The sequence below is a fragment of the Aedes albopictus genome, chromosome 3 (assembly GCF_035046485.1).
Source record: "Aedes albopictus strain Foshan chromosome 3, AalbF5, whole genome shotgun sequence".
Classification (NCBI taxonomy): Eukaryota; Metazoa; Arthropoda; class Insecta; order Diptera; family Culicidae; genus Aedes; species Aedes albopictus.
The window spans coordinates 157,139,654-157,150,843 of NC_085138.1; the positions used below are offsets into that span (position 1 = coordinate 157,139,654).

General features: G+C 38.8%; 1 protein-coding gene across 1 annotated transcript; it reads left to right on the forward strand.

The window, feature by feature from the left end:
* Positions 1 to 4,143: 4,143 nt before the first annotated feature.
* Positions 4,144 to 10,760, forward strand: LOC109422705 (uncharacterized). The gene is made up of 5 exons (XM_029872029.2): positions 4,144 to 4,926; positions 5,819 to 6,352; positions 9,445 to 9,610; positions 9,964 to 10,483; positions 10,553 to 10,760. Exons 2-5 carry the CDS (start codon positions 5,970 to 5,972, stop codon positions 10,726 to 10,728), a joined length of 1,245 nt encoding a protein of 414 aa, XP_029727889.1. The 5' UTR covers positions 4,144 to 4,926; positions 5,819 to 5,969; the 3' UTR covers positions 10,729 to 10,760.
* The last annotated feature ends 430 nt before the right edge of the window (positions 10,761 to 11,190 follow it).

The window sequence follows — 11,190 nt, forward strand, 5'->3', positions numbered from 1 at the left end:
CTGTTGTTGGCATATACGAATATAGAAAATTCAAGAGCTGTGTGAAAAACTTCATTTTTCCATAATGGGGTCAGTGATTCTGACACACAAAAATCTTCATCAATATTTGTCATTAATTAAATCTAAAAAACAATCAACACAAATGAACTGCAGCGTTTCGTTTTCACCAACAATTGGGAGCAAAATGCTCTCATTGTCAATATCTGCAATAAAGTCAAATGTCACGCTGATTAATATCGCCATAAATATGTGCTTTTACTTCCGGGGGTAAGCCACTAATAATATTTTCTGCAGTATTGAAAAACTTTTCATATGTTGATGTCCGGAGGAAAATAAACGGAAACAAAAATATGCGTTTCACCAGCAATGTAGACTTTAACTCACACATGCTCAAACTCTTTGTATTTTGTGGCTGGGATGATTTCAGCATTTATATTTGCAGAGACTACAATTAAAACTCCACCACCTGATTTTTTTTTCTCATATGCGATAATCACGGTCATCTCTAAAAACATTGTAAATGCTCCCAAAGATTTCCTCATTTCTGACTGTTTCATCCTAACTAGTTTTCGTGCCCAAAATGATTGAAAAAGAGCAACTCAAAATTTGTTTGTGAATTTTATTAATTTTTGTTGCACTCTTCATACGATTAAAGTTTTGGCAGTAAACCAAAACCTCTGTTCTGGAGTTTGATTTTGGGTGCTAATCAGGAATATGAGAGATTTAAACTATCGTTCTGTTCCCCCTGAAACTCAAAGTTTGTATTAATATTATTGTCACAGCTGTCTACGTGCATTCCGCCGTCGTCATAGTTTAAATTAGGGTGCCTGTACCTGATTTATTTCTATCATAATTTGAGCAAATTGTGAAGTTTGAATGATTGCAATCATCTTTTGTGATCGTGATCTGTTGTTCACGAATTCAATTCACGTCATTCTGCTCATGGAATGGGGTGAAACAGAACGCAGAGTCAAAACAAAACAACATAAAGAGTTACCATCAGTGCGTTTTCGATGTCCACAGGGTTACGAGAAGTTCAAATTAAAAATGAACCCCGTTGGTTTGCATGAGGTGTCGTTCAAACCAACGGGGGTAGACGGTACCGTATGAATTTTATGTCGAATTCGTTTATTCCCGACGATGCACTGCACCGGGGTAGCAATTGACACCGGAGAAACGAACGGTTTCGGTGCAATTTGTTGACAGCTTATGATGGTATTAGTAAGAGCGTGTGAGAGTGTCAATGAAAACAAAAGGATATCAAGAATAAACATAATCAATGTGTTCATGATTTCCGTTATGAATAAAATAATTTTTATTTTTTTTTTATTTTTTACTTTCTATATCCAATTTAACAATTTTAAAAGTTTTCAGTAATCCATTTGTACATGATAAACTTGTAATGATAAACGTTACTTGAAAATTGTAATCCAATGTTTCAACACTCCTACATTGTTTATCTTCTTCAAATTCTCGTAATATCATAATTTTTCAATTAAAAGCATCCTACAAACAGTTACGTCAGTAATATTTTAGTCCAATTTGAATTAATAGATTGTTTTTCTATTCTGGGCTTATCAAAACTTTCGCCACAATTTTTCATAATGAATAGATCACCATGCGACAGAAAATTCTAATGATTAAAATCATTAAAAGTAATCCATATATTTGCGATAATCAAAAAAAAATAGTGATGGGAAAAATATACGTTGAATCAACTCTTTGAAATTTCACGTTACCGATAAATTTTGAAGATTCCTCAGAAGTTGAAAGACGTGATAATCCTCGATCAAGTTTAAATAATTTTCAAACGCACAGATTTGCTGTTTGGAAATTGAAACATCTCAAAATAATAAACCAATATCCAAGAAAACTGTTTACCTAATGCCGAAGAGAAAATCATCATTTCTACCAAAACAAAACCACGATACAAGTTCAGCGATATGCATGTATTGGTAAATCTGGCTTTGTATCTGCTACACCGCGCTCAATTTGGATGTAGCATTTTCTTGCACCGGTGCCAATCGGGTGGCAAATGAGAACAGTACCTGCGAATAAACGAACGGTTTTGGTGCAAGTTTGCTACACCCGGTGGCAAAGCGGTGCAGGCGGTGCAAATAAATGAATTCGACATTTATGTCGAATTCGTTTATTCCTGACGGTGCACTGCACCGGTGTAGCAATTGACACCGGAAAAACGAACGGTTTCGGTGCAATTTGTTGACAGCTTATGATGGTATTAGTAAGAGCGCGTGAGAGCGTCAATGAAAACAATAAAGGATATAAAAAAAAACATAATCGATGCTTTTATGTTTTCCGTGATGAACAACATTATTTATATTTATTTTTATTTTTTTACTTTCTATATAGAATTTAACAATTTTAAAAGTTTCCTGTAATCCACTTGTACATGATAAACTTGTAAGGAAAATGTTACTTGAAAATTGTTATCCAATGTTTTAACACTCCTACATTATTTATCTTCTTCAAATTCTCGTAATATCATAATTTTTCAATTAGAAGCAACTTTTTAGAATTTAACAATTTTCGTTACCCAATAAAAAAGGATGCTAACATACAATTGTAAACGATCTACGTGCACAAATTCAACACAAAACAATTAAAGGCAGTTCAATAGAAAACGTTTAGCTACAACGTAAAAAGGAAAATAAAGAAATGCTTTTTAAAACATAACGTTATTGAAACGCAACTCATATTAAAAACGCTTTAACCATCCCTTAGTGACATTTGTTTGACTTTCAATGTAATTCAAAAATTCAATATTTGTTGTAAAAGAAAAAAAAATGGAATTTACGGTTTTTGAAACTGGTTGTACCTACAAAATGTTACTTCAGTAATATTTCAGTTTAATTTGAATTAATAGATTTTTATTCTATTCTGGGCTTATCAAAACTTTATTACGTCATTTTTTCATAATTAATAGAATACCATGCGACAGAAAATTCTGATGATTAAAAACATTAAAAGTAATCCACATATTTGCGACTAGGGGCAAGACAGATACAGCGAGAGTAACTCTGTTATCGAAGTGTTGCTCAGAATTCCTCTGGATAGCTCTGGATCACTCTGGTTTTCCCGAAGTGTTGCCTGATACTATCGCAAAACCAAAACAATGTTGCCCGATAGTTCACTGTTCGAGCACTTTTAGGGGTGTCTTTCGACACATTTCTTCGAACGAGTTGCTCTTGTTTGCACAGTGTCTTGCCCCTAGATTTACGATAATAAAAAAAAAGTAGTGATGAGAAAAATATACGTTGAATCAACTCTTTGAAAGTTCATGTTATCGATAAATTTTGAAGATTCCTCAGAAGTTGAAAGACGTGATAATCATCGATCAAGTTTAAATAATTTTTAAACGCACAGATTTTCCGTTTGGAAATTAAAACATCTCAAAATAAACGAATATCCAAGAAAACTGTTTACCTAATGCCGAAGATAAAATCATCATTCCTACCCAAACAAAACCACGATACAAGTTCAACGATATGCATGTATTGGTAAACCTAGCTTTGTACCTGCTACACCGCGCTCAAACTGGGTGTAGCCTTTTCTTGCACCGGTGCCAATCGGGTGTCAAAACAGAACAGTACCTGCGAATAAACGAACGGTTTCGGTGCAAGTTTGCTACACCCGGTGGCAAAGCGGTGCAGGCGGTGCAAATAAACGAATTCGACATTAGTCATAAAGTATTGTAACCTGCATGTTACAATCAATCCGTTTTGTCTATTTTCGTGTCTGCGTGTACTCTGAGTATTTTGTATAGTCCTTTGTTGATACTCAGAGTAATGTTTTTGTTTTGATTGGGCAACATGCACCACCACTGTCGTGATGTACAGTACAATTCATTTTAATTCGTTAATTTCCTGTATGATTTTATTTGGTGTTAGGTTTTTTGATTTTAATATGTTAGGAAATGAATTATAGTAGGTTTAGATAGATTTTCAAATGAAGTTTGGTCCCATTCTCCACCCGTTGCAAAGAAAGCGGCGCAACATAACATCATAACAAGTCGAGCACGGTGGTAGGAGGTGGCAGGAAGGTGGTGTGCGATATTATTGACGGAAGATGACATTTTGAAAACCAGATCGTTTTGTACTGCGAAAGTGTCCGGACGTGTACTTTCTACTCCGTTCATCTGTGGGCACCGTTTAGAGGTTTGGGAGTTGGAAATACCGGGAGTGAAAAGTGCCACGAAATTCCCCGGAAAGTGTCGACCCGCGGTCCAAGAACGTTTGTGCTGTGCAGTGACAGTGTCAGGGTGTTGGGTCACCGCCATTGAGAGGCTAAGCGAAAAGGATTTTTCGCCTCTCGCGGCTAATCGCTAAGGACCCCAGCAACTACCCGCCGTCTTTACTGTGGGGGCTCAGCCAATAGAGTCCCTCGCCCCCATAGTTAAACGTCAAGAATGACGAAGCTAGGTGATACAAAGGGGCGTACCACCTAAGGGAAGAAATTGCGATTTCTGTCGGTACTATCCACGGCGAGTGGGTAGTACGGTGAATAACACCAGCGTCGCTAGGGGGGTCCGACAAAGGAGTTTATCTCCTCCCCCTAGCTAAAAGTCAAGGACCGTCGCTTCGGCGGCGAATCAGGCCAACCCGAAGGAAGCAGAAGAACAAGAAGAAGTCCAGTGAGTGAAGAAAGAAGTGGATGAAGGAGCCCTGCATCTCGTGCTGGAGTCGTGCAGCGACGAACGCCACCACCGTACATCACTACCAGCAGCAAGGGCCCAACATGTGTCATCGAGCGTCGACCAAGGACGTAGCAAGGGAGGAGATTCAGGTCAGACGTAGAATAGAAGTTTTAAATTGAAATATTTATTTCCTTTTCCCGAATTTCACCCATCCGAAATCCTAAGTTTAGTGGAAGTACCCTGCTCCGAGTCGCCCTGCCGGGCTATAGCAGGTAAGAGCTAGAAACTAATTCTTACAGTATGGATGCCATAAGAATACTTATGAAAATCGATCATGCTTATTATGACCTATCAACATAAGATAAACTTATGAAAAGATCAGAATGATCGTGAAATGATGCAGACTGGAAACGACCCGCTTAAGAATATCGGTTGCTAAACAAGTATAAAAGCCAAACTGTGAGTCGATTCCGCGTCATAAATCGACCTTATGAAATTCATTCTAGCCGTTATGAATTGTTTAAAGGCCTTTTCATAAGTTAGACCTTATGATAATCTTAGATTTATTTGTCTAAGTGTATGATTTTGTGTAAACAACTTTAACACTCAGGCTCAATTGATTTATTACCTTAATGAAATGCGAATCATGTATAGTAAAACAATTACTGCAAAAGTTTGAAAATTCCATGATTAATGAACGAACAAAACAAAAATTTGACTCAAAATTTGTCTGTACCATGCCGATTTTGAACTATTGCAAAGTGAATTTCAATTAAACAAAAATCTTCCATAGTTTGATTCATTCCAAACAACAGCATCGCGGAACATCTCATACGTAAATATTTAATAGCGATACCGGTCACTGCTTTGTATACAAACATGACCCCTAACTTATCTTTTAACCATACAGTCAGGTTTTTTTTTACGCGGGGGATACGTACCGCGTAAAAATAAAACTCAGTTCAAAATTCGAAAAACCGCGTAAAAAAAGTCTCACCATTTCTCGACGAATCATGCAAAAATAAGACGATGAAATTTTTTTTTGTATGGAGTTTTCATTTACGCGGCCGCGTAAATGAAAACCGCGTAAAAAAAGACCTGACTGTACTTGAACACATGCACACATTCGTCCAAATTAGTGATAAACGTTTCCACTCGACACAGACAGTAGGTTAGTGTGTTTGCTCCCGCATCGTATCGTGTCTCTATTTCATCACATGGCGAAGTCATTCACACTATACCCGCAGCGGAGCCCGTCAGCACTATTTAGAACACAAAGTGCCATCCACCGAATCGCAAGCAAACGTTGTTCATCATGGCCGAGTACGACGCTGACGAGCTACAGGCGCCCGCATGGTTGAACGATCAATTTTTCGAAAATGCTGTGCGAAGTTTTGCCAACGATCCATCGATCGAGATCGTTGGTGGTTGCGAGCTGCGACCTGCAACCAAAGGTGGAGACCATTACGCCAGTATTATGTTCCGTACAACCGTGCGGTATCGTTCCGGTCGTCGCAGTCAATCCGAAGAGCAAACATTGGATCTGGTGATTAAGGCCTTACCAACTGCGGACGGTTTCAAGCGGGATCTCACCAAAGACAGCGGGCTGTTTGAGACAGAAATCAAAATGTATAGTGAGGTGCTACCGGCTATGACGAAGCTGTTAAAAGACATTGGCGAACATCTGGAAGTTCCGAGGTAAGTGAAATTTTAGTCATTGCACTGCATTGACATGATTAGGAAGTCAGTCTTATCACAAATAAAAAAAAACTATGTTGCTCAATTTTGTTTGAATTTTCATACGGTTTTATTGCAGCAATACGTAAAACCTACATATATGCAATTTTATAACGGTCAATGCCATTAGAGTAACACAATTCCTAGATTAATACCTAGGATGTTATCTTGATTTTATAACGGTTTTAAATTAGTTGAGATCATATTTTGAGCTTAATAATCGTTTATAAGCCTTAACCACCCGGGACGATTCTTTCTGACTTCAAATGGCTCGTTCTCCGAAACTAGGGCACCAAATTGCATTTGGTTTGAAGTATCATCAATGGGAAGAGTTTATCTTACTGCGGGGTGGATCTAAGTGTGGCTGTGTGGCATGATCCATATTTAATATTACCATAGCATCATAATTTCGACTGGAAAACAGCATGTTATTGTCGTTGTTAGTTACAGATTAATTCCTCTAGGATTTTTGGAGTAATCCGTGGAGGAATTCCTGGAGGAATCCCTAGAGGATATTTTGGAGCCATTCAGGCAGAAATTCTTAGAGGATTTTCCGGTGGAATCCTTGAAGAAATTCCTGAAAGTATTTCTGGAGGAAATCTTGAAGTAACATTTGGAGGATCTTTGTACCGACTTTTCGAACCCCCTAAACAGAATACCCTCTTCGAATGAGTGTAATCAGTTTCGTACTTTTTAATTCCATCCTATTTCGCTTTTCCCTTGACCGATACGCGTATTTCGACTACCACTTGTAATCTTCCTCAGTGTCATGGATAACTGACACTGAGGAAGATTACAAGTGGTAGTCGAAATACGCGTATCTGCCGAAGGATAAGCAAAATAGGGCGGAATTAAAAGGTACTGGTGGAAAACCTGGAGGATGTTGTGAGTGATTTCTGCAGACATTCATGGGTGAATCCTAGAAGGAATTCCTGGCGAAATTCCTGGAAAAAAAGCTTGGAGGAATCCATTGAGGAGACCTTGTAAGAGGAAATCTGGGAGAATTAATAGATAATTTTCTGGAGAAATACCTGGAAGAATCCCTGGAGAAATTCCTACGGGAGGAATTCCTGGAGGAATTTATTCAGGAATCTCCGGATAAATATTTGGGGCTTTCTGGAGGAATTCTTGGAGGAATGTTTGGAGAAACTCTTCGAGGAATTTCTGAAGGAAGAAGGAATTTGTGAAGGAATTTCTGAAGAAATTGATTGATGAATCCTTGGAGGAATTCATGAAGAAATTTCTGGAGAAATTCCTTAAAGAAATCCTGGAGAAATTTCTCGAGAAATTCCTGGAAGAGGTCCGGTAGAAGCTCCTTCACGATTTTCTGGGGGAATCGCTAAGGAAATTCCTAGAGGTAATTTTGGAGGAATTCGTGAAGGAATTTATCCAGGAATACCTCCCAGCAATTCCTCCAAAACCTCTTTCAGGAATTTATCAAGGAATTCCTTTATAAACTCATCCAAAAGTTTCTTCAAAAATTCCTTCAGAAATACTACCAGGAACTCCTCCAGAGATTCCTCCAGAATTTTTTCTAAACAATTTCGTTTGGTAATTTCTTCGGGACCCTCCATCAACCCCTCCGAAAATTCCTTCAGAGGCTTTCTGGAGGAATTCTGGCAGAAGTTTAGAGAGGATGTTTTGGAGGAATACCTGAAGGAATTCCTGGAGAAATTTCTGGAGGATTTTCTGAAGGAACTTTTGAAGGGGTTCATCCAGAAAATTTTCTAATAAAAAATCGTCTAGAAATTCCTTCGGAACCCTCCATAAACCCGTAATTTATCCAGGAATTTCTCCAGTGATTCTTCCACGTATTTCTCCAGAAAATCCTCTAGGAATTTCTGACAGAACTCCTCCCAGATTTCCTCTAGAGATTCCTTCTGGAATTCCTCCACGGATTTCTCCAGGAAACCCTAAAGACTTTTCTCCCGAAACTCATTCAGGAATTCCTTCAGGCATTCCTCGAAACATTCCAACAGGGTTTCCTCAATGGATTCCTCCAGGATTTTTTCAAAGAATTTCTTGAGGAATTCCCAAAATTCTTCGAGAAGTTCCTCCAGACATTTCTCCAGAAATTCATCAAAGAATCAGAATTTCCTCCAGGAATCCCCTCAAGGATTCCACCGGAAAATCCTATAGGAATTTCTGCCTGAATGTCTCCAAAATATCCTCAAGAAATTCCTCCAGGAATTCCTCCACGGATTTCTTCAAAAATCCTACTCTTCCAGGAATTCCTCGAGTAATTCCAGCAGGGATTCCTTCATGTATTCCTCCAAGAATATCTCCAGATATTTCTTCAGAAATTCCTCCGTTGATTCATCCATGAATTTTCCAGAAATTTCTCAGAAAAATCCCACAGAAAATCTTCCAGGAATTTCTTCAGAAATTCCTCAAGAAAATATAAAATTTTTTTTCAGAAATTCCTCAAAGAATGCCTCCAGGAATTCCTCCAGATAATTTTCCAGAAAACGCTATAGAAATTTCTACCCAAATTCCTTTAGGATTTCGTCTACGGATTACTCCAAAAAATCCTCTCGGAAGTCATCCAGGAAACTCTTTTGGAATTTTTTGAGAAATTCCTCTAGGCATTCCTCCTGGAATTTCCCCAGGATTTTTTTCAGGAATTTCTTCAGGAATTCCTCCATGGATTCATCCATGAACATGTTCTGAAATTTCTCATCAATTCCTCCAGAAATTCATCCAGATGGGTTTCTTTTAGAATCGAAAAATGGCCATTTCTATCGGAGATCAAAGTTCCCAGAACATGTGCTGCCCTGCAGAAAAGGGGAGGGTCATAGGAGGATCCCCGCCGAATCATTGTAGGGAGATACACTCTTTCCCTTGATGATACTTCAAACCAAATGCAATTTGGTACCCTAGTTTCGGAGAACGAGCCATATGAAGTCAGAAAGAATCGTCCCGGGTGGTTACGGCTTAAACATAATATGTTACTAGGGTTGAGGAAGCACCTCTCAAGAATGTTGACACTCTTCTTCTTAGCCAGTAAACTTAAATCATTCAGTGGAAAGAACATTATATAATTATTGTTTTAGACTGATATATGCTGCAAGCGATCCGAATGCTGTGATAGTACTTGAAGATATTTCACCCCACGGTTGGCTGACTGGACGTGAATGCATTAAAAGTTTTGATGAGGCTCTTTACACTGTGAGAAACATAGCAATGCTTCACGCATCATCCTTGTATCTTCATGAAACGGTAAGTTCTGCGAGTAGCAGGATATATTCAGATCCTTAAGCTTCTTTGAGCATTAAGTCTCAAACTAGTATGATGTGGAGTCTTAATCTCCACATTGATTTGTTAAGATGCTTATAGCAAGTACTTAAAACTAGATACTTTAGAAGTTGCTCTAACTAAGTTTCTTAGAGCAACTTCTAAAGTATCTAGTTTTAAGTAATTGCTATAAGCAACTCAATGTGGAGATTAAGACTCCACACCATACTTGTTTGAGACTTAATTGAATAGTTCAACGAGGAAAGAAGAGAAAACTCAAATAACAATATATAGAGTTGCATTTTCAAACGTTATTTTCACTTCTCCGTCTTTTCCAGACCATGAACCTGTCAAGTTTCAATGCCAGCAATTTCATAACCACCGGACCTGTCTTGGCCATCTTCAGCAGAGGGTTTGACGATCTGCGCAGAGGGATCGAGAAGTGGCCTGGATGTGAACTGTACGTCCAAAAGCTGAAGAAACTTCACGAAACCTTTCAGGAACGGTGGCAACGAGTGTATGCAGTGAACTCTCCATCATCATCATCGGGAGGCTACAACGTGCTCAATCATGCCGACTTTCAGTGGAAAAATTTGATGCACAAGAAGGACTCGGAAGGCCGTATCGTTGATTCCATGCTGATCGACTACCAGTGCTGCCATTGGGGATCACCAGCCCTCGACGTGTTATCGCTGATCGATCTCATCGTGGATAAGGATACGAAGATGACTCGTCGGGATGAAATCATCTACCAGTACTACCAACAGTTTGCGTTGGTTCTAAGGAAGGCTGGATTCCAAGGCAAAATTCCAAGTCTAGTTGATTTGCAGGTAGAACTGCTGCGGAAAGGATTCCATGGTAAGGATTTCATTGCAATCAGGAAGGATTTACAGTAGTTAATTGTTACCTACGCCTTTATTTCAACAGAACTCGTGCAAGCATCGGTGGAATCATTCAAGTACGTTGAGCTGACAGAATCTACTTTCGATGAGTTCAACGCTGGAGAGATGGGCATTCATTCGTGCTTCCAGGACAAAGAATTTCAGCGTGTTATTTGTGCTGAGCTAGAATCGTTGCTGCATCGAGGATTGTTGGATGAATAAATGTCGAAATGTTTACAGTATCAAAAAACGGACGAGTATTAAGAGAGTTCATTTGCATAGAGAATTCCTCGTGAAAAATCATATTTCGTACAACTGTAAGGAGATGAAAATGTTTTATTCTTTGTCTACCATAAGCTCAATGTGTGACTGTTACTAACACTGCTCGACCCTGAAGCGTCAGTGAGGAGGTGTTTTCTTCATGATATGTAAAATCAGTCGATTTCAGTATTGGGTTTTCGTTCAGTATACCTGGCATTTGGACTTCAAAACGGTAAGAGCGGCTCAAACAGCGTCTGTTTTGGCATCCAGCGACTGAGAATGCTGTATCGCGTCAGCTATACATAAGGCAGCATCCATATATTACGTAACGCTATAATCGACATATTTTGAACTTCTTTGGGGACCCTTCTGCTACCACAAACTTTCACCATTACGTCGCAACTTACTTCAGGATGACTACGA

Bases quoted from the DNA above. Each gene is read 5' to 3' on its own strand.
- LOC109422705 (XM_029872029.2), top strand. From the start codon at position 5,970: ATGGCCGAGTACGACGCTGACGAGCTACAGGCGCCCGCATGGTTGAAC. The intron at 6,353-9,444 runs GTAAGTGAAATT...TTATTGTTTTAG, and splicing joins GAACATCTGGAAGTTCCGAG to ACTGATATATGCTGCAAGCG. The intron at 10,484-10,552 runs GTAAGGATTTCA...TTATTTCAACAG, and splicing joins GCTGCGGAAAGGATTCCATG to AACTCGTGCAAGCATCGGTG.